General features: G+C 43.1%; 1 protein-coding gene across 9 annotated transcripts in view; it reads right to left on the reverse strand.

Annotated features, from left to right (window-relative positions):
• Nucleotides 1-978: 978 nt before the first annotated feature.
• The window catches only part of NDE1 (nudE neurodevelopment protein 1), a 52244-nt gene continuing 29165 nt past the window's right edge, over nucleotides 979-24057 (reverse strand). For 8 of the 9 annotated variants that reach the window (XM_033962872.1, XM_033962870.1, XM_033962868.1 and 5 more), the window contains exons 6-9: nucleotides 23831-24001; nucleotides 23118-23209; nucleotides 20835-20983; nucleotides 979-2135 (exon numbers count right to left, since the gene is read on the reverse strand). In XM_033962872.1, coding sequence (XP_033818763.1) covers nucleotides 2042-2135; nucleotides 20835-20983; nucleotides 23118-23209; nucleotides 23831-24001 — 506 coding nt within the window. In that variant the 3' untranslated portion in view covers nucleotides 979-2041. The remainder of the gene's footprint in view (nucleotides 2136-20834; nucleotides 20984-23117; nucleotides 23210-23830; nucleotides 24002-24057) is intronic. The other variant, XM_033962871.1, reaches the window with a different exon arrangement.

The raw sequence follows: 24057 nt of genomic DNA on the forward strand, positions 1-24057 counted from the left end.
CTAAAAAACTCTCCGTGCCAGTGACTCTGTCTCCCAGGCTCTATTATTGGCTCACTGGCTGCCTGTAGCCAAACATTGTGTCTTCCATGGCCTGATGCTAGCATTCAAATCCTTATACGATCTGACGCTGGACTACATGATGAGAAAGCTTCCTCCATATGTGCCAAACAGATCCCTTCGCTCCCAGGGTAAAATACGCCTCAAAAAGCCCCCTGGTCATGCCCTTCAACTACAAACCGCCAAACGACATTCCTTCTCCCACTTCATACCAACCCACTGGAATAGACTGCTCCCGCAGATAAGATCCCTTGAAAGACTCCTCAACTTTAGGAAAGCAATAAAAACATAGCTGTTCACCTAACTCCCATGACAGATAGATTACAAAGAAATGTATATTGATACAAAATCCTCAGTATGTGTCGCGTTAGGATAAAAACTTGGAAACTGTATGTTACGGATATTGGTATTTGATCCCTAGTATGTGTTGAGTTATGATAAAAAGAACTTATACTGTAACTATAGCATATTGCAACCTAATTGTATGTTATGTATGTTAACCTGTAACCTGTCCTGAGCTCTTTGGGGAGGATGGGATAGAAAATGAATTAAATAAATTTAAAAAAAAAAATATTGTAATGAGTAGACATCATTTTCCTTGGATACTATATGTACACACTGGGGGGAGGGGGTGGTTTTAGAAGTATACAATCATTAAGTATTCATAATATGTTTATGATAAGTTTTGTTTGAAATATTTAAGGAAGGGTGGGAGGGAAGGGATATATGTTTTTCTGATGATATTAGTAAGATTTTCAAGTGTTATATAGAAGTTATAAATTATGTATTTCTGTGCACTTGTGTGATTTAAAATGAATAAAGAAATTTAAAAAAATAAAATAAAAATAAATAATGAATCCAATTGCACAAAAACTCAAAGGAATCGAAGCACTGATAGCTTTTAGAAAAATAGTTCTAGACTGCAGATTAAAATATTTTAATGTTCTTTTCAAAACTGGTTTATATAATTAAAGAAACCTGCATGAAATTTTCAGGGCTAAATGTTACAAAGTCATTATTCAATTGCAATTTATACCACAAACTTTAAACCATATTAGCCCTTGAGCTACAAACTAATTATACTAACTCCATCATGAAATGCATTATACAGTATGTTATGGAGTGTGGTTATCCTCTGATTTGCATTGTAATACAAAAATACATAAATACATAGCACACTTCATGTAAAAAAGGCACAAATTCCACTTCCACTGTTTGTTAGAAAATGAAATGAAATTCTCATTTTTGTATACCAGTAAAAAAGAAACCCTGAAATGTTATCGATCTGTAACACTTTAAAAGAAAACCTTTAAAATAAAACAAGCCAAAAAAAAAAAAAAAAGACTATTGTTGTCCTGAAATCAGTTTCCTTAGGACACATCTTCATGAAGCATTCATCAGATCACAGTAATCTGAGGACACACTTCAGCACATTTTGGTATGGTTTTGACATTTACACAAACCTAAGAATGCAATGGAAAGGCTTTAAAACAATATAGTGGGGAAATTTATAAAAAAAACAACAAAAAAAAACAACCCACCCCCCTTTTACAAAACTGTAGCATGGTTTTTAGCGCCATCCGTGGAACTAACAGCTCCAACGTTCATAGGAATTCTATGAGTGCCGGAGCTATTACCGCCATTTATGAGTGACAGAGCTATTACCGCCAAGGCTGGCGCTAAAAACCGTGCTACAGTTTTGTTAAAAAAAGGGGGGGGGAATGACTATGGGACAATCGAAGGTCGTACGCTCATTCAGCTGGATTAAAAAAAGAAAATATTTTTAAAATGTGGATATCAGATTTTACACCAACTGTCTGCTATGCCATTAACATTTAGCATAAAAGTTCCATGTTTTCTTTTTATTCCCAGTCAAGAACTGTCAAACATTCACCTATATTAGCCAAATTTAATACTTTAAACTGCTATTTTGAGAACATGTGAAAATATACTAAAAATACTGTGTTCAAGTCCTAGAATAATTTTAAAGTAGCATCTTGACCACACCTGGTGAAGAGGAAATAGTTTGTGAAGGAATATTTGATGGCAAAGATCCAAATTCCAACCGCTTTGATAACCTGTGAATACAGACAATATGTCAATTTTATTCTGTCACTTTTGCAACCTTATTCCGATGGCATTAATTGGTAGTTCAAAATTACACTCCCCCCCCCCCCTTTTACAAAAGCATAGTGTGATTTTTAGCGCCAACTGCAGCGGTAACAGCTCCAACGCTCATAGAATTCCTATGAGCATAGGAACTGTTACCGCTGTGGTCAGCGCTAAAAAACACACTATGGGGCTCATAATCGAAAGAGAAAAACATCCAAAAACCGGCCTAAGTCAGCACTTGGACAAACATTTCTCAAAAACGTCCAAGCGCCAAAAATAAAACCAGGTTTTGGATGTATTTAAAAACAACCTAGGCCTTCATAGTGCCGCTCAACGTCCAAAGCTAAACAGGGCGTTTCAGGAGGCATGTCGAGGGCGGGAGTTGGGCGGGACATGGGCCGGCTTAGATTAGTCGTACAGCATGTAAAACCGAAAGTTTTACAACAGAGTCTAGACAGAACTTGAACGTTATGACTTAGACCAAATCACAAAAAAACCACCTAAACTCACCAAATAAGCACTGCAAACACATAACACAGACCCCCACACACTACCCCAGTGATCACCAACCCCCCCCTCAACCCCATAAAAATTGTATTCACAACTTTAAATTTCAGCCTCCAGACCATCATCACCTGGCCGACTGGCATAGGAAAGCCTAGTCATCCATCCCAGAGGCAGCTTAAGTTGTCTTGGGGGTGGGTTATGGACCCTTAGAGAGGAGGACCCATGCCCATAAGCCCCTGTAATCACTGCATTGATACTTAAACATGTGCACTGCCCTATACACCCCCAAAACCCTTTTTTACTGGCATACAAGGGGCTCCTGCAGCCATAAGGGCTATTGGGGTGGTAGATAAGTGGGTCTAGGGGATTCTGGAGGTGGTTTGGGGGCTCACCGTCACCTATAAGGGAGCTGTAGTAAGGAGAAGCCATGGCACCCTTTTTGTGAAGTTCACAGCAGTGCCCTGTAAGGTACCCCACTATTTAGGTGGCATGTCTGGGTGTGCAGTCCATCACTTTGCAGACCCCTCCCACATCCAACAGGGCTTGTTCTAGGCATTTTGGACTTGGACGGAAAGTTGGACGGAAATGTGGTATAAAGATGGATGATTTAGTGGCTTGGACGATCAGATTGGCAGGACTTATAATTAGACGATTTTCGAAAGTAAAAAAAAGTTGGACATATCTTTCGAAAATGTGTCTTAGGCTCTTTTTAACTTTGGACGACTTGTGAGATGGACGTAAACGGACTTAGATGTCCCTTTCGATTATGCCCCTCCACGCTTTCATAAAGTTTACTAGAAGAGGATTCCAATACAGAAACAGAAATGTTCTGCAATAAAAAGGAATAATTTCAGAATAGTCAACAGCCTCTCCAAAGCATTCCAAACATTCTTGTACCTACATGACAATCCCCAATTGTCAGCATGGTATTATGCTATTCAGGGCCTAACATGAAAGTTATAGCCAAAGACTTCTGGGAGATATTACAAGTCTGATCCTTGGTTATATTCATGCAGGTAGATTGGATGTCTCCTACAGACAGCTGGTCTTCAAATACTGAACCTTCAAAAGAATTCATACCACCTTGGTAATCAAGAGACATTGGATCAAACAATTGGATCTTACCCATTTTCTTTCTGTTAACACACAAGGAGTCTGTATGTTAGGTGATCAATCTGTGCTTGCGAACTGTTGCAGAAGAATGTCAATCACATCCTTCAGCTCCTCCTCCTTCACCAGTGGGGTATAGTGCCCTCTTCAGTTTGTACCAAAGCAATATATCTTCACTGTAACAAAAGAAAAAAAAAAGGGAAGGAGTGGCACGAGAAACTTCCCAAGAGATAATATACATTTCTGTTCTGCTCTGTAATTCATGACAAACAACAATAATTAACATGAACTTGCAACATAGATGTATCAATGAACCAACCTGCTGTGTGCAATTAGCACTAACACATAAGGAGCTCCAATGCTCAACAAACTCAGTACTTTCTTAGTAATTTATTCATACATGTTCATCCAACTGATAGAAGAACTCCGGTTCCAGAGTCTTCCTGTTCGAGGCAGAAAGAAGGCGAATAGCAAAACCCACACGGTGGGCCATGCAGACTCCTGTATTAACAGAAAGAAGATTACCCTAAGAACCTAATCTTTCATTCTGTTCCAAATAAAACACAGAAGTCTGCACATTAAGTGACGTACCAAAGCAGTGTCAGACATCTAGAGAGGGCCAGATGAACCTGCCCACAAAGCCGCAGAACCAAAAGCGGTGTCCTCTCCAGCCACTATGTCCACTCTTTAGAACCTTGTATAAGACATGGAGAGTAAACCACGTAGCTGCTCTACAGATCTCTTTGGGTGGAACTGCCCGGGACTCTGCCATATTTCTGGTCAAAGAAGCTTTGAGAAAAATAATGGCCATTTGCAACAGCCAATGTATGTCGAAGAAATTACCGTGCGAATCCATCTGGCGACAGAAGTCTTGGAAGCTGGTCTGCCTTGTCTTGACTAATTGGTTAGAACAAAAAGACAGTCAAAAAAAATGAAAGTAATTGGTCCGTTCCAAATAGTGGACTAAAACTTCACACATCCAGTCTCTGCACATCTTATCTTGCTTGGTCAAACCCCTAGGATGAAAAGCAGGCAAACGAAACCTCTTGGTTGACATGAAAGGCTGACACAACCTTCGGTAGAAAGGAAGGTACCGTACTTAGTGAAACCACAGCTTCTGTGATCCTGAGGAAGGGCTCTCTGCAGGAAAGAGCCTGCGTTTCCAAGATCCATCTAACTAGGACAATTGCCAGAAATACTGTCTTCACCGTGAGATCCAGAAGGGACACCTTCTGGAGAGGCTCACATGGGGCTTAGACAGGCCCTTCAAGACAATATTAAGATTTCAGGACAGAAAAGCTTGGCACAACGGAGACTGCAACCTGTGTGTGCCCCTTTCAAAAAACGGGTCATATTGGGATGAGATGGCAGTGATAGCTTTCCTCCTCAAGCTCAGAAGCATGAGAGACCTGCCACCTGAAACATAGAAACATGATAGCTGATAAAGGTCAAAAGGCCCATCCAGTATCTCCTTCTCTCCCTGAAAGATCTCATGTGCCTGTATTTGAGAGATGCCACCACTAGGCCTTTTTCTAGTCTGGTTTGCAGAAATGCCAGGATCACAGAAATTGGTGCCTCGAAAGGATCTACCTGGTCTTTGGCGCAGAAGAGCTAGAAAGCCTTCCAGGCATTAGCATAAGCTGCAAACATCAATGGCTTTTTTTGCTTGAAGAAAAATCAAAATGACAACCTACGAATAACCCTTACAGGTTAAGACCATGTGCTCAAGATTCCTGCTGTAAGTCCAAAGCGCTCAGGGTTCTCCTTGGGAGTTGGTCTTTGACTGAGAAGCCCTGAATGAATCGGTAATTTCATGCATCTGTCTCATTGGAGACGCACTCTATCCACATCCTAAAGCCAGCAAGACCAATTTGGGGCTACCAGGATCACAAGTCCTGGGTTATTCGTGATTCTGCAGATGACCCGGCCCACCATGGACCATGGTGGAAACACATATAGAAGCCTCTCTTCTGGCCAGGGCTGAACCAACGCGTCCAAACTTGTGCTTTCTGGTTTGTCTTTTCAGCTGTAGAAGCGATTTGACTTTGCGCTCTTGTCAGAAGCCATCAAGTCCATCGCAGGTCTTCCCCAGTGTTAGAAAATAAGGTTGAATGCTCTTAGGGACAGTGACCACTCCCCTGCCAGGTGAGAAAGTAGGCCTGTACATTTTCCACTCCTGCTATGTGGGCTATAGAGAGCGCCTGAAGATAAGCTTATGCCTATTTGAATGACATCTGGGCATCCAAAACATAAGGGAGCACGTCTAATGCCTCTCTGTCTGTTTATATAAGCTACCACAGTGGCATTATCAGAGAACACTCTGCCTTTCCCTTCCAAGTATTTCTGCAATGCCCTCAATGCTAGATGAATGGCTCTTAACTCCAGACGATTTATGGACCACTTTCTCTGCAGGAGGGTACACTGGTCCTGTACCTGATGACCACCGCATTGGGCCCCCAAGCCAAACAGGCTGGCATCAGCCATGTCACCCATGAGGAGATATGGAGGGACATGCCCTTCGATAAGGAGTCCCACTGGAGACACCAGTGCAAGATGTCCTCGCTTCCCCTGTCCAGGGGAGCTGCAACTCGAGAGAATGTCGCTGAGGGGACCACCTGGAGAGCAGTGAATCCTGGAGGGGGTGCAAACACTCTTGCCCAGGGAACTACTTCCAGGGTGGCCACCATCTTGCCCAGCACCTGGAGGTAATGCCAGGCTGTGGGACTCAGCACTAAGAGCTCTGAAATTTGCTTCCCGAGTTTGTTTTCATGGCTCGGGAAGAAAGAAGCAGACTCCCAAATACTCCAAGCATTGGGTAGGCTCTAGATCAGTGTTCTTCAACCTTTTTACACCTAAGGACCGGTAGAAATAAAACAATTATTTTGTGGACCGGCGGTTGAAGAACACTGGGCTAAGTCATAGGCCAGACCCCATCCATCTCTATCCAATCTCCACCCCCAGACCCCGCCCCCATAATAGTTCTAATTGTAACACTATTTTTTCCATAATAGTACTAATTGTAACACTATTTTTTCCATTCATTTTTCATAGATACACACAATATAATCTTATTAACAACACATAATGGTTAACCACAAAATTAAACTACACAAAGCACACTGACAGCAGATGTAAATTCTCAAAATTGACATAATTCAATCACTAAATTAAAAAATAAAATCACTCCCCCCCCTACCTTTGTTGTCTCCCTCCCTCTATGCTATGCCTTACCTTCTGGCCTGCTCCCGCCTGGCCATTTTATGCCGCCCCCGGTGTTATCTTCAGGCCGGCTTCCTCTTCCTCGCTGATGCAGTTGTCAAAGCTGTGGGCAGCAGCTCCTTGTACGTCCCACACTCTGGAAGCCTTCCCTCTGATGTTGCGACGTCAGAGAGAAGGCTTCCGGTTCAAGTGCAGGACGCACGTAGGAGCTGCTGCCCGTGGCTTTGTGCACTGAATCAGTGAGGAAGAGTGAGCCGGCTAGAAGATAACGCCGCACTGAGCGCATTTGGGACTGGTGGTTGTTTTTTTTTTTTGTTTTTTAAATCTTTATTCATTTTTTTGTGTTACAACAAGTGTTACAAATAAACTCAATAGAAACTTAAATACACACTTGACTAACTCATATATTAATATCAAGTTTAACATTAATGTAATAATCCCCTGTCCCACCCTCCTTCCCAACCAATAATATATAAATCAATTTTATTGTATATTCTTTAAATATTAATTTAGTATGTAATAATCAAAATTGAAAAACCCACCCCATTTCCCTCTTTACAATTATCTTATCATGGGAAAAGTTCATTAGAGAAATCATGTTAACGGTCTTTAGATGTTTCCAGTGTTATTTATGGGAAAAATTATCCTTCATTACAAAAATCGGTTAATGGTCCCCATATTTTTTTAAATTTATTAATGTATCCTTTGTGTGTTGCAATAGCAAGTTCCATTTTATATATGTGGCATACCGAATTCCACCAGAACATATAGTTCAATCTATCATGTTGTTTCCAATTGAATGTAATTTGTTGTATTGCAATTCCAGTTAAAATAAATAAGAGTTTGTTATTACTGGATGAAATTTGGCTTTTTGCTCTCATAGTTGTTCCAAATAATATAGTATCATATGTCAAGGCTACTGGATTTTCTAACATTCTGTGGTGGTTGAAGAACACTGTTTTGGGCCTGATGCATGTGCCGGCCCTGTGAACCGTCAGGAAATTTCTGTGGACCGGCATCAGTCCACGGACAGGTGGTTGAAGAACACTGCTCTAGATGACTTCTTGAAATTGACTATCCAGTCCAGATCCTGTAGGGGATTCTCAACTTGTTGCACTGCTTGCCTGCCTTTGATAGCGCTCTGATCAGCCAATCGTCCAGGTATGGGTGTACTTTCATCCCCATTATCTTGATGGATTATCTTGATCAGTTCTCTCTCCTACATGAAACTCAATCCGGTTTTAGACAGTTATTCAGTACTGAGACAGTAATTGCGGCTATCTTAGACAATCTGCGCCTACTGTTTAGTAAGGGCCTTAATGCCCTGGTTATGCAATTCGATATGAGTTCTGCCTTTGATCTAGTAGACCACGAGAAACTGCTGCAATGCCTAGACGCCATTGGTATCAGGGATGAGGTGCTGAACTGGTTCCGTGGCTTCCTTATATCCCGCACTTAGCAGGTACGTTTTAATTATGAGCTTTCAAACACCTGGAGCAATCCATCCAGTGTGCCACAAGGTCTCCACTATCTCCATTGCTCTTCAACGTCTATATGTCCTCACTGGGCACGCAGCTAACCCAGCTGGGAATAAAACTATTTAGTTATGCAGATGACTTTACGATTATCATCCCATTCGCTAATTCTGTCCCAAAGCTTCAGAAGCCATAAACATGGCTTGAATGATCTGAAGTCTTTTGTGCTTTTCTTGGGCATTATGAAGTATCTGCTAGAGCCCGATTCTTCTTCAGGAACTGGTTCTATGGCTTGAATGATCTGAAGGAGGGCGATAGAACTTGGATCTTGTGACCCTCTCGAAAAAGATCTAGGACCCAGCGGTCTGAGGAAATTTTCTCCCACACCCTCCAGAATGTCAACAGCCTCCCGCTAATGTGCAGGGGTAAGGCTGACCTGGTGTCACTGTGACTTTTTGGAGTTTGTGCTGACGCAAGACCCCCGAGGGTTCCTGTCATCTGGAATTACCAAATCTCTGTCTGAATCCTTGATAAGGAACCTGTGTAGGAGAAGGAGAGTGTGGTGTAATGGTTAGAGCTACAGCCTTGGCATCCTGAGGTTGCAGGTTCAAGCCCAGCACTGCTTCTTGTGACCCTGGGCAAGTCACTTACTCCATTGCCCTAGGTATGTTAGTCAGATTGTGAGCCCACCAGGACAGGCAGAGAAAAATATCTGAGTGGTCTATAAATGCTAAAATAAATAAATAATCCACCCCCTCTTTTTCAATAAGACTCCGCCTTAACCTAGTTTGGCAGGCACATGCCACAAATGAGGTTGCCACTGAAGCTTTGATCCTCAAAGCTAGTGCTTCAAATTGCGTCTTAAGAATCACACCCACCTTGCGATCTTGTGCATCCTTTAACATCACTCCACCCTCACTAGGGAAGGAGGGAGAAATTAGGTTCTTACCTGCTAATTTTCTCTCTTTTAGTCCCTCCAGACCAGCACAGAAACTGATAGGTAATAGCACACTATGACCAGCAGGTGGAGAGTGAGACAAACTTTTAGCTGTAGTATAAGTAGGCTGTGCAGTCCCAAATACAATCAGTCTGATGAATAACTAAACAGAACTAAAACTAAAAACTATAACAGCAACAGCACTCTCAGAAGGAGAATAGCAACTAACAGAGAAATACTGTTGGATATTGAATAGAAAAAGAACCTTCAAAAACGTCCCCCCAGTTCACCAGCTACATCAGACGAACCAAATGCCACTGTTCTTTTAATCTCCCCTAACACACCAAAAAACAAAAAGACACCGCAGAAAAAAACTGAATTTTTTAAAAATAAAATCTTTATTTATTTTTACAACTTACAAGTGAATCAAGAAATAACATTTGATCTTAAAAACATCACTTGATTTTCTATTTCATCCATCGTAAATTGATGTAATTTATCCCCTCTCCTCCCCTCCCTATCATTCCATATACATTCACTTATATTATACAATTTTTTTTAAATTATTCATCCAAATATTTAAGATAGAATCAGAAACCCCCCAACCCTACCCTCTCATTATCAACTATATTATTACGGGAAAAATGTTATTTATTCATTACAATAATCTGCCAATGGCCCCCAAACATCTTGAAATTTACTAAAATGTCCATTCTGTGTGGCTAGTGCTCTTTCCATCTTATAAATATAGCACAAAGAATTCCACCAAAAATTGTAGTTTAATCTACTCCAATTCTTCCAATTAAATGTAATATGTTGAATGGCGACTCCAATGCCACTGATTCCAGTCATAATTAGTAAATGCCTGTTATTTTTGAGGATATTTGACTCTTTGCCCTCAATGACATGCCAAATAAAATAAAATAAAACAGAACTCTTTGTACAAAACTCAGAATAAAAAAAATGACAGGGCAGGGGCTGTGTAGGTCTGGAGAGAATAAAATAAAGAAAATTAGCAGGTAAGAACCTAATCTCTCTTTCTTTATCATCCCTCCAGACCGGCACAGAAACTGATGAGACATACCAAAGGAGTACCCATCATGGGTGGGGCCCCCGAAGGGCAACCACAAGAACACGCTCACTGAACACTGCACCCTGAAGTGCTTGAACGTCCACAAGTTAATGTCGCACAAAAGAAAGGAGAGAAGACCAAACTGCAGCATTACAGATGTCCACCGAAGGTACAAGAGAAGACTCGGCCCAAGAAGCTGCCTGACCCCGAGTGGAATGAGCTTTGAGAAATTCAGGAACAGGTTTCTTTTGAAGAAGGGATGCTGAAGCGACAGCCTCCTTGATCCATTGCGTAATGCTAGCCTTAGAAGCAACATACCCCCTTACGAGGACCCGCTAAGAGGACAAAAAGATGATCCGATTTTCGGAACTCCTGGGTCCCCTGAACATAAGAGCAAAGGATGACAGACATCCAACTTGTGCAACTGCCTCTGATCCAAAGAGCCCTCCCGACTACCCAAGACCGGGAGGACCACTGACTGGTTGGCATGAAAGGGCAAGACACTTTCAGCAGAAACTAAGGAAACAGCCACAGCACGACGAACTCCCCAAAGAAATCCAGCAAGGGAGGCCTACAAGAGAAAGTCTGCAGCTCAGAAACATGTCTCGCAGAAGTAATGGCCATCAGGAAGACTACCTTAAGATTCCGGTCCTTCAACGTGCAGGAGCCCTGAAGCTCAAAAGGAAGGCGCACTAGCACGGAAAGTACCAGGTTGAGATCCCAGCCTGGAACTGAAGGTCACACCAGAGGATGAAGCAATTTAGCCGCCCGCAGAAAACGAATCACATCTGGAGGCCAAATAGCAACAATGCAACAAACCGCGAAACGTAGACAAAGCCACAAGCTGAACCAGGAGGGAGGACCAGGCAATGTCCCTGCAGTTTGGGGGGGGGGGGGGGTTTGCGTTGCAGTTCCTGTTGGTTTCTTTTTTCAAGGTTCCTGACCAGTCCATCCTGCAAGAATTCCAAGATGTTAAGCAAAGAGGTGTGAAGGGGAACCATGCCACGCACGGAACACCACTCTTCAAAAATATGCCAAACTCGCATATAAGCCCGAGAGGTGGAAAGTCTCTGGGTACCCAAGAGGGTGGAGATCACCTTAGCTGAATAACCTTTCTTACTTAGGTGTTCCCTTTCAAGGGCCAAGCCGCAAGACAAAAAGGACCAGGATCGAACATTGGAATGGGACTCTGCATCAGAAGGTTCACGAGAGGGGCAGCGGAAGAGGATCTGCCACGAGAAGACGAACCAGATCTGCATACCACAGGCGCCTGGGCCAGTCCGGGGCCACCAGGATCATGCAGCCAAAGTGACGAGCAATGCAAAGAAGGACTCTGCCCATCATCAGCCACGGAAGAAAAACGTACAGGAGCCATCTATTGGCCAAGGCTGCACCAGAGCATCCAGTCCCTTGGTCTGAAAACCTCTGTGCCGACTGAAGAACCCTGGCGCTTTTGCGATGACACTTTGGTGTTGACACTTGTGGCCATCAGGCCCATGACTGGCTGGCCCCTGCACAATCAACTCGAGATGTCCAAAACATGAGTCTCTGCCCAAGCCATGAGCAGAGAAGCCTCCTGCGCCACCAGACAACTCTTGGTTCTCCCTGACGCTTGACATAAACCCCCACCGTGGCATTGTCCGAGAGAACCCGAACCAACTTGCCTGTCAGCAACATCTGGAATGCTAGTAACGCCAACCGAATGACTCTGGTCTCCAGAGCACTGATCGACCAGGACGTCTCCTCCGGAGACCAGCTGCTCTGAGCCAAGCAACCAAGACACTGAGCTCCCTATCTAAGGAGATTGGCATCTGTGAGAAGCACTGTCCACTGAGGCTGATCGAGACTCACTCCCTACACCAGATTAGAAGACTGTAGCTACCAGCAGAGGCTGCAACAAACTAACCCCCAAAGAACAGGAGAGTCCAAATCTTGTATCTGAAGTGACAACCGCCGGAGAAGAGCATACTGAAGTGGGTGCATGTGAGCCTGAGCCTACCTGACCACGTCTATGGAGGCTGCCATTTTTTTTTCTTCCAAATTCTTTATTCATTTTTCCATCTTACATCAAGAACACAATATTACATCATTTAAACCTTATAAACATCACTTATAAAATAGGAAGGGAGGGCTTGGGGGGGTTATTTTATTTATATTTGTCATACATATTAAATGATTTACATATTATTTAAAACATTATAAAAATATGAATATAAATATGATATATTGTACTTAAAGTATTCATGAAGGAAAATCAAGTGTGTGTTTATAAGATTATATGTATTTTTCTGATACACTTGTAATATGAAAAAATGAATAAAGAAATTTTTTTAAAAAACAAAACACATCACTTGTATTTCTTCTAACATCATCTTAAAAATATAAATTTATACCTTCCCCACCCACCCTTCCCACAAATATTTTATTCAAAAATATCATATAAATATATATTCTTAACTATTGATCATACCTTTAATATAACTTTATACCCTCCCCCTCCCCCTATGTATAAGAGTACCGTACTTTCAGTGGATAATGGTGTCTAATCATTGCAATAATTTGTCAATGGCCCCCAAATCTTTTTAAAATTGTTATAATTCCCTCTTTGTATAGCAATTGTTCTTTCCATTTTGTAAATGTGGCACAACGAATTCCACCAGAAGGTATAGTTAAGTCTGCTATAATTTTTCCAATTACTGGTAATATATTGTATGGCGACTCCTGTCATCATCAATAAAAGTTTATTATTACTTGATGAAATTTGACTTTTTGTTCTCATTGACATTCTGAACAGCACAGTTACTTACCGTAACAGGTGTTATCCAGGGACAGCAGGCAGATATTCTTGACTGATGGGTGACGGCACCGACGGAGCCCCGGTACGGACAATTTTAGAGTGATTGCACACTAAGAACTTTAGAAAGTTCTAGCTCGGCCGCACCGCGCACGCGCGAGTGCCTTCCCGCCCGACAGAGGCGCGCGGTCCCTCAGTTAGTATAAGCCAGCTAAGAAGCCAACCCGGGGAGGTGGGTGGGACGCAAGAATATCTGCCTGCTGTCCCTGGATAACACCTGTTACGGTAAGTAACTGTGCTTTATCCCAGGACAAGCAGGCAGCATATTCTTGACTGATGGGTGACCTCCAAGCTAACAAAAAGAGGGATGGAGGGAAGGTTGGCCATTAGGAAAACAAATTTTGCAAAACAGATTGGCCGAAGTGTCCATCCCGTCTGGAAAAAGCATCCAGACAATAATGAGATGTAAAAGTGTGAACTGAGGAGCAAGTAGCAGCCTTGCAGATTTCCTCAATAGGAGTGGAACGGAGGAAAGCTACAGAAGCTGCCATTGCTCTGACTCTATGGGCCGTGACAGAACCTTCCAGTGCCAGTCCGGTCTGAGCATAACAGAATGAAATGCACGCTGCCAGCCAATTAGACAACGTACGTTTAGAAACGGGACGTCCCAATTTATTTGGATCAAAGGACAGAAAAAGTTGGGGAACTGATCTGTGGGGTTTCGTACGCTCTAGATAGTAAGCCAGAGCCCTTTTACAATCCAAAGTATGTAAAGCTTGTTCTCCAGAATGAGAATGAGGTTTTGGAAAGAAAACAGGTAGAACAATGGATTGGTTGAGATGGAATTCAGAGACAACCTTAGGGAGAAACTTTGGATGTGTACGCAAAACCACCTTGTCATGGTGAAAAACCGTAAAAGGTGGATCTGCGACCAGTGCATGAAGCTCACTGACCCTCCTGGCAGAGGTAAGAGCAATAAGGAAAAGCACTTTCCAAGTGAGAAACTTGAAAGGAGAGGTAGCCAAAGGTTCAAATGGAGGCTTCATTAAGGCGGAAAGAACCACATTGAGATCCCAGATAACAGGAGGGGCTTTAAGAGGTGGTTTCACATTGAAAAGCCCTCGCATGAACCTGGATACCAGGGGATGAGCTGAGAGAAGTTTTCCATGGACTGGCTCATGAAAAGCTGCAATGGCACTGAGGTGGACTCTGATGGAAGAGGACTTAAGGCCAGAGTCAGACAAAGAAAGCAAATAATCCAACAATGTCTCCACTGCCAGAGAAGTTGGATCAAGATGATGAAGAAGACACCAGGAGGAAAATCTCGTCCACTTCTGATGGTAACATTGCAGAGTGGTTGGTTTCCTGGAGGCATTCAGAATGGAACGAACAGGCTGAGATAAAAGAGTATCATGAGATGTCAGCCCGAGAGATACCAAGCTGTCAGGTGCAGAGACTGGAGGTTGGGATGTAGAAGGGTTTCCTGCTGTTGCGTAAGCAGAGAAGGAAACAGAGGAAGAAGAAAAGGTTCCCTGGAACTGAGTTGAAGTAGAAGGGAGAACCAATGTTGCCTGGGCCACCTCGGAGCAATCAGAATCATTGTGGCTCGTTCCCTCTTGAGCTTGAATAAGGTTCTCAACATTAGAGGCAGAGGAGGGAAGGCGTACAGGAACAGATTCGACCAGTCTAGGAGAAAAGCATCCGCTGCCAGACGGTGAGGAGAGTAAAGTCTGGAGCAGAATAGGGGCAGCTGGTGATTGTGAGGAGCTGCAAAGAGGTCTATCTGAGGAGTGCCCCATTGAGTGAAGATAGACTGCAGAGTTACAGGATCGAGTGTCCACTCGTGAGGCTGGAGAATTCTGCTGAGTTTGTCCGCTAAAGAATTCTGTGCTCCCTGAATGTAGATAGCTTTCAGGAAGAGATGGTGATCTATGGCCCAATTCCAGATCTTTTGGGCTTCTTGGCATAAAAGGCGAGAGCCTGTCCCACCCTGTTTGTTGATGTAGTACATCGCAACCTGATTGTCTGTGCACAACAGAAGGACCTGAGGAAAGAGAAGATGTTGGAAGGCCTTGAGGGCATAAAACATCGCTCTGAGTTCCAGGAAATTGATTTGATGCTTCTTTTCCTGGGCTGTCCAAAGACCTTGAGTCTGGAACTCGTTCAAGTGAGCTCCCCATGCATAAAGAGAGGCGTCGGTGGTGATGACTAGTTGATGAGGAGGCTGATGGAACAGAAGACCTCTGGATAGATTTGAGGATACCAACCACCATTGAAGAGACTGACGAAGAGATGATGTCACAGATATGTGTCGTGAGCAAGGATCCGTCGCTTGGGACCACTGAGTAGCAAGGGTCCATTGAGGAGTGCGCAGGTGAAGACGTGCGAGGGGCGTGACATGAACTGTAGATGCCATGTGCCCCAAGAGTACCATCATTTGCCTGGCTGAGATGGAAGGTAGTGAAAGCACCTGCTGACATAGAGACTGAAGGGTCTGAAGACGATTGGATGGTAGGAAAGCTCTCATGAGGAGTGTGTCCAGGATCGCTCCAATGAATTGAAGTCTCTGAGTGGGGATGAGATGAGATTTGGGTAGATTGATCTCGAACCCCAGAATTCGTAGAAACAAGATGGTTTGGTTGGTGGCCAGTAGAACTGCTTGAGCGGATGTGGCCTTGATTAACCAGTCGTCCAGGTAAGGGAAGACCTGGAGGTGGTGAGAGCGTAGAAATGCCGCTACCACAATGAGACACTTGGTGAAGACCCTTGGAGAGGAGGCAAGGCCGAAGGGCAGCACCTTGTATTGGTAATGACAATGATTGATCATGAAACGGAGATACTGTCTTGAGGTTACATGGATCGGTATGTGAGTGTATGCCTCTTTGAGATCGAGGGAGCATAGCCAGTCGTTTTGATTGAGAAGAGGATAAAGGATGGCTAAAGAAAGCATCTTGAATTTTTCTTTTACCAGATGTTTGTTGAGATCGCGGAGATCCAAAATCGGTCTGAGATCTCCTGTTTTTTTGGGGACTAAAAAATAACGGGAGTAGAATCCCTGCCCTTTTTGATCTTGAGGAACTTCTTCTATAGCGTTTAGAAGAAGGAGGGATTGAACTTCCTGAATGAGGAGGGCAGATTGAGGACTGTTCAAAGCAGACTCTTTTGGCAGTGTGGAAGTTGAGGTTTGTCGAACCCAGGAATGGGAATTACCTTATATAGAGAATCCAGTTTACGTGGGGCCCCTGGGACAGTTAAAGGAGTCTCTAAATTCTTATAGAAAGTCTCCCTCAAGATGTCATGAAGAGGGAGTTTCAAAAACTCCTTTGGAGGCTGGTCAAAATCAAGGGCATCCAAAAAAGCTTTGGACTTTTTGGATTCCGCCTCCAAAGGAATGGATAAGGAGTCACACATCTCTTTCAAAAAGCAGGAGAAAGAGGAAGTGACTTGTTTGGAGGATGGGTCAACAAAAAAGAAAAAAGAAAAGAAATAAGATTAAATAATTAAAAGTTTACGCGAGCGGGAAGGCAAAGAGAAAAAAGTTTCAACAGCCGTTGAAAACGCGTCTTCTTAGCTCCGCGGAAACTAAGAAACTGAGGGACCGCGCGCCTCTGTCGGGCGGGAAGGCACTCGCGCGTGCGCGGTGCGGCCGAGCTAGAACTAGAAAGCTAGAAAGTTCTTAGAGTGCAATCACTCTAAAATTGTCCGTACCGGGGCTCCGTCGGTGCCGTCACCCATCAGTCAAGAATATGCTGCCTGCTTGTCCTGGGATAAATTATTGTATCATATGATAATGCTACATGGTTTTCTAATAAACAATTAACTTGAGTCCAATTGATTTCCAAAATGCCATAATACAGGGACAATAGAATATTAAATGATCTCAAGTCCCTGCTTCCAGATTACAATGTCAGCATCTATTAGACTTAGAGCTATCTAACTTTTGTAATCTAACTGGGGTCCAAAATGCTCTATGTAAAAGAAAAAACCAAGTTTGTCTCATAGATGCAGACACCGTAGATCTCATTCTCCAAGACCAAATTCGTGGCCATTGAGATGCAGTAATTTGATGCTTTATCTCAATGCTCCAGATATCCCTAAGTCCATTTTTAGGTTTTTTAAATTTATAAATGCCATTTATTTATAGCAGGGGTGTCCAACACGTCAATCGCGATCGACCGGTAGCTCAGGAAGGCAACGTGAGTCGATCGCAGAGCCCATCCCGGGCTCCGTGATAGACTCGTGTTGCCATCCCGATCTACCGGGCCTATCAGCCTTCCTCTCCCCGACGTCAAAGACGCCGACGCCGGGCATCCACTTTAGGCTGTTTTTGTCATTCCGGGGGGGGGGGGGGGGGAGGTAGGGGAGCGTGGCAGCGGCAGCCTGAAAAAGAAATCATCCTGGCCGGGGTCGGTGTCATGCTCCGGAGCTTCTACAACCTTCCTATCTCCCTCCCTTCTACCTGCTTCCGGCCACACCCCCTGCTCCGCGGCTCTCTTCGGCAACTCAGCTGCAGCGATCGACACAAGCTTCTGACGTCGGGGCCTACCCTCTGTGAGTCCCGCTTGTTTCAACTTCCTTTTTCCACAAAGGCGGGACTCGTAGAGGGAAGGCCTCGATGTCGGCAGCTTGTCTTGATCACCGCTGCTGACGAGTTGCTTAAGAAAGCCGCGGAGCAGGGGGGTGTTGCCAGGTGAAGGTAGAAGGGAGAGGGCCAGATGCAGGACTCGTGGGTGAGGGAGGAGAAGAGAGAGAGAAAGAGAGAGGGGAGGGAAACAAAAGGAAATATTTCATACTGGGCTGGGCCGGAGTGGAGGGAGGGTGGAAAGATTCTGGCTACAGGGTGCAGTAACAAAGGAAAAGGGGGAAAGCTGAAAATGGAGATAGTGACACAAAGAAGAGAAAGGGTAAGCAGGACCTACTGAATAAGGATAGAGATACAGAGGGGACATGAAGAGGAGGTGAAATAGAGACATAGAAGTAATGCTGAAAAAGTGTGTGGGGGGGGATAAAGACATTGAAAGGGCAAATGGTGAACATGGGGTAAAGACAAGGACAGAGAGAAATGAAGATTCTGAAAAAGTGGTGAGATAGGGATATAGGTGAGATGAACACAAAGAAGGGTGATGCTGGAAAATAGGTGGAATGGTAATTCTGACAGACACAGAAGGGAAATGCTGGATCAAGGAGAGATGGGGCTCAGGCTGGATGGAATGAGGAGAAATGCCTTGTTGGCCCGGAACTTCCTCTCCTACGTCAGAATTGACGTCAGGGAGCGGAATGCTGGTCAGCGCGATGCTTCTGCAGGGAAAGCTTGGGACGGCTGTGGCTTGGGGGCTGTTCCCCGAGGGCATTGGCAGCAAACCGAGTGGCTTGGGGGAGGGCACGGAGAAAGAAAGAAAGGGGGCAGACAGGGAGACAGAAAGAAGGGGGAACAGGGAGACAGAAAAAATTGGGGGAGAGAATGAGGTCTGGAGGAGAGGAAACATACAGGAGATAGGAAGAAAGGAAGATAGGAAAAAAGATTGGATGCACAGTCAGAAGAAGAAAGTGCAACCAGAGACTCATGAAATCACCAAACAGCAAAGGTAGGAAAAATGATTTTATTTTCAATTTAGTGATCAAAATGTGTCGGTTTTGAGAATTTATATCTGCTGTCTATATTTTGCACTATGGCTCCCTTTTACTAAACCGCAATAGCGTTTTTTTAGCGCAGGGAGCCTATGAGCATTGAGAGCATAGCGAGGCATTCAGCGTAACTCCCGGTGCTAAAACCTACTATTGTGGTTTAGTAAAAAGGGAGGGGGTGTATTTGTCTATTTTTGTATTTTGTTACTGAGGTGACATTGCATAGAGTCATCTGCCGTGACCTCTTTGAAAAAACCCGGAATATGAATAATTAACATTTTCTCTGCCTTTCAGTGTGCTTAGTGTTTTTTTTAAATTTTATTGTTGGTAAATCATTTTGACTTAGTCATTATAAAAGTAGCTCGCATGCCCATAAAGTGTGGGCACCCCTGATTTATAGGTTGCCATTGATCCCAAGACCTGAAGAAAATCCTGAACCAAAGGACACCGACAATCCATCAGAAAGCGAATCTGCGACTTCGTGCACACACCGGCTGCATCGACCATGTGGCTGGATCACAATGAGCACTTTTTCCCCTTTAAAAGTGCTCATTGCGAAAACAGCTACAAGAAAAAAAAATGCAAGTGTTAACAATAAAAATCAAATAACCTTAATTGAAGGCTACCCCAAACAAAAGCCCAGCAGCACTGCCTCAGGACTTTTTCTCTCCCCCCCCCCCCCAAATATAACTTTAATTTACAATTGAACAGAACCTACTGACTCTCAAAGCTATATGCCTTGCTGGTAGCAGTGGCAAGGCTTACAGCTGAGGAACCTCTAAAGATAAAAATTTGGGGAGGTGGGGGAAATAGAGGGAGGGACTTGACCAGTTGAGTGTAGTACCTTCAAGGTCGGATGGACCCCTGAAAGGGTCCCCCCCCCCCAAGTTCAATCTGGGACAAGAAGGTCAATTTAAACAAAATCCAACAACCCTGCACTAGAGAAAGACTACACAGGCTTACCACCTCCACTTGCTGGAGACTGAGAGCAGACTAATTGTACTTGAGACTGCACAGCCCACTTATACTACAGCCCAAAATTTGTGTCTTAGTCTCCACCTACTAGTCATAATAAGCTATTATCCATCAGTTTCTGTGCCGGTCTGGAGGGACAATAAAGAATAGCTTTTGCTTTTTTTAAGGGAGTAATGAACAAAGAATAGTCTTACTGGGTCAGACCAATGGTCCATCAAGCCCAGTAGCCCGTTCTCACGTTGGCCAATGCAGGTCACTAGTACTTGGCCAAAACCCAAGGAATAGCAATATTCCATGCTACCGATCCAGGGCAAGCAGTGGCTTCTCCCATGTCTCTCTCAATAACAGACTATGAACTTTTCCTCCCGGAAATTGTCCAAACCTTTCTTAAAACCAGCTATGCTATCCGTTCTTACCACAACCTCTGGCAATGAGTTCCAGAGCTTAACTATTCTCTTAGTGGCTCTACTACATACTGCAATGCAGCAGATCTGGTTTGATTCTCAAACCCAGATTCTCTTCCTTAGCTTAAGCAAAGCTGAGGATAATACAAAGTCAAACCATCAGGTAACAAGAGGGGAGAGACTTCCAGCTATTGAATAATGAAAGTGAGTAGCCAGGCTTACATGCATACTTCAGTGATGCAATAGTTTGGAGAAACAGGAAGAGGTAGAGAATAAATAAGGAATAACTCCAGCTAGTTGAATTTGAATATTCATAGAATTTCAGCCCACTTTCAACAGTTATTGCAAAAACCACATAGAGGAAAAAGGCTGTTCAATAAAAATAAAATAAAAAACAAAACAGATCACCACTAGAAAAAAGTTCATTAATATAACCACCCGCCTCCATACAGTTGCTGAATATTGTCTTCCAAAAGAAAATTCTGAAACAAACTTCTCCTCCGCCATTTACAATTCCATTATATTATATAACTAAATAAATACCAACCCTTTGTCACTTGCAGGCAAATTGGTAAAGTTCCTTCGGTTTTCACTTCCTTCCCTGCTCTTGTTTACATGTAAAGAGGATGAATTTGTATGGCTGGGGGACTGATCGTACACAAAGTTTCGACAAGAAGCGAGTTTTGACTCCAAAGCCTAAGATATATTATTTTTTTAAAAAAAATAAGAAAAAGCTAAATCAAAACCATACTTTTTACATGTATTGGTTTTGCAGCTTATTACTTAAGAAAGTTTTGTATTCTGAATTTTGCTAGACATTTCAAAACATAAGAAAATTCTAGGAAACATATGGCAGAATCAAAAGAAACAAGAATTTTTAGCCACTACACAAAATAAATTGGACTAAACATAAAGGGCTCCTTTTATCAAGGTGCAGTAGGCGGTTAACGCGCGGAATACCGCGCGTTCAACCGCCTGCCGCGCTAGTCACTAACGCCTCCATTGACGAGGTGTTAGGTTTTTGGCTTGCCGCAGGGGTTAGCGCGTGATGAAATGCCGACGCGCTAACCCCCGTAGCGCACCTTGATAAAAGGAGCCCAAAGTTCTAACCAGAACCAAAGAAACCTACTTTAGTCAACAATCTTGAATTTCAGACTACACACGTGTCAGAGTCCTCAAAGTCCCAAATGACACATTTTGATAAATTTGGTGTGGACAGGAAACAGAATTATTATTAAGTACACAATTTCACAGACTTTTTTCACCTTTGAAAGGTAGATTAAAAAATTATTTAGATATATATATTCAGAGATTTTGTACTTTCAAAAGTATGGGCGGTTAAAATTTGACTGAAAAAAGAATGGCAGAGCAGAAATTCAGACTACCAAACTTTTCTAGAACATGAAATTTCAAACTTTTACACATTTGTCCTAAATACTGTCAAGGTACTTTATCACCCAATTCATTCTTCTGTGTTTCTGATACAATTTTTTAAAAATACAGTAGGAATCTGAGGACTATTATAGTGCATGTGTTAATTTTTTACAAACACACAATAAGGGGAGGGGGGCAAGCGAAGAGAACAAGGGGAGGGACCTAACACCACTATGTTTAGCACCCTGAGTTCTGTGGACTGGCCCCTACCAAACTTAGTCTTCTAGTCTGTTCCCGGAGGGGGGGGGGGAATTCAGCCCCAAAAGCATCAATGTCCACAGCCTTCCCAGGAGCAACCTATTCATAGCTGCTGCACCAGGTCTCATGACTGTACCATCTGCTGAATGCAACAGCAACCCCCTATAAAAGGAGAATGAAGTCTGACTTCATTTGCAGACAGGAGACATAACCCAGTGGCTAAATTTCACATTAGACAGAACGTTTATCCAGTGGGAGCCTTATATCTAGAACAGTGTTTGTTAACCCAGTTTTCAGGATGTCCATAATTATGCAATCAATGGTTGGGTCAGGGACTGTAAAAATGCGATGATGGTCCCTATCCTAACCGCAGTTTAGTGTCATCACTAAATGAAGGATTATGTGGTCTGGGCACTTTTGCGTTTAGAAGCTAAAAGGTTTTATAATTAATAATTTATATAAGAGCTGTGACTATTTAAGTTTTGGAGATTTTCATCACAGATTTAAATTATTTATCTCCCTATACGGTTGTAGCATAATTATGCATGACATTTTTGCACACCAAGATGGAAAGTCTATTTTATGCATATTTCTTATAGATATCCTGAAAACCCGACTGGCCCATTGCGCCCCAAGGACTGGGTTGAGAAGCACTGGTCTGCAGTATTGCTTCTCAGCCCCCCTCTTGGAGGCACACCTAGCTAGTTTGAGTTTTCAAGAATATCAAATATACATGAAATAGATTTGTATGCAAAAAAATATCCAGTATATGCAGATTTATCTCATGCATATTCTTCATGGAAATCCTCGTTGACTTTAAGTGGATGGGTTCATGCTGAGTGAGGGTCACCTGCAGGAAAGAGATGGCAGTGCCTTTTGATTATATATCTTTGTCAAGGAGTTCCCCCATTCTCTCTCCAAAAGCATAACTTCCAAGGAGAACCCTCTCTTCCTGCTCCCAGCAGCTTCAGATTGGGCACCTCACCAAACTTCCCATAAGTAGGGGCACCCAAGAGGTAAATTCAGCCCTGGGTGCTGTTTGAATAATGAGCTTTGCAACATGGATTTAGCCCCCCAAAAAATACAAAGCATGTTTCTTTAATTATACAAACCAGGTTTTGAAAAGATTACAATATTTTTCAAGCTAAATAGGCATCATCTTCTTTTCTGCTCAGGCTACGGAAGTGACCATTCTTACCCCTACTTTCCTCAGCAGGTCGCCTACAATGTTAAGTGCAGATATGCGAGCAGCTGGAGTCAGAGGGGTCCCACTGCAACCGTCAACCAAACCTAGAGTTTCAAATGGAGATGTTAACCACTGATGCACATTTTACCTCCTTATAAATGCTATAGACAATGTCTAGAAAGTGGTCGAGCAGAAATTCCCCAGATTAACCTTATAGTAGATTTTTATTTAACTTGGCTAGCTTTCCTCCACCCCTGGGCTTCTAGGCCAGTCGTTACCTGCTTGAATATCAATTACTGCCATTTATGACAGATGTCTGAAACTGGGGTAACCACAGGTTTTATTCAGAATTTCTGGGATTTTTCACCAATTATACCCAATTGATGTCCCTCATGAACCAGCCATTGCTACAAATAGTCCTCAGTATGATGCCAAATACCACAGATGCATTTATTACTCCACCCATAAGTGATGCAGTATAATGGCTGGGTTTCCTATCCCAGGGGTTGTGAATGCTGTCTTCACAGTGTTTATAATCCCTAAGAAGCAAAATAGCAATGAATATAGAAATACAGTGCAGGTCTGTGCCATCAACAAGTAGTCAGGCAGGCCACCACTAGTTACTGCAGTTTTAAAAACTCATGCTTGGAACAAAGCCCAGCAACATTTCTACTAGCATCTTTCATTTGCACATTTGAGAGAATGCACTTTGCTTGACCTCTTACTTTTCTTTAATGTAACTGGTGTGCTCAAACCAACAAAGGATCCTTTGTGTGTTAAGGGTGTAGAAGGCAAAGATATAGTTGCCTGAACTGCTGTATCCATCTTTTCTGCCTCAGATGAGCTTCGCAGAGGCTTTTCCTGTTTCTCCTGCACTGCAAGTTCATGCCTTAAATCTAAGAGAGAACATATTAGACAAACTGTTTTTGCTATCATTGCACTACTCGTTGCT

Source organism: Geotrypetes seraphini, chromosome 11 (assembly GCF_902459505.1).
Source record: "Geotrypetes seraphini chromosome 11, aGeoSer1.1, whole genome shotgun sequence".
Lineage (NCBI taxonomy): Eukaryota > Metazoa > Chordata > Amphibia > Gymnophiona > Dermophiidae > Geotrypetes > Geotrypetes seraphini.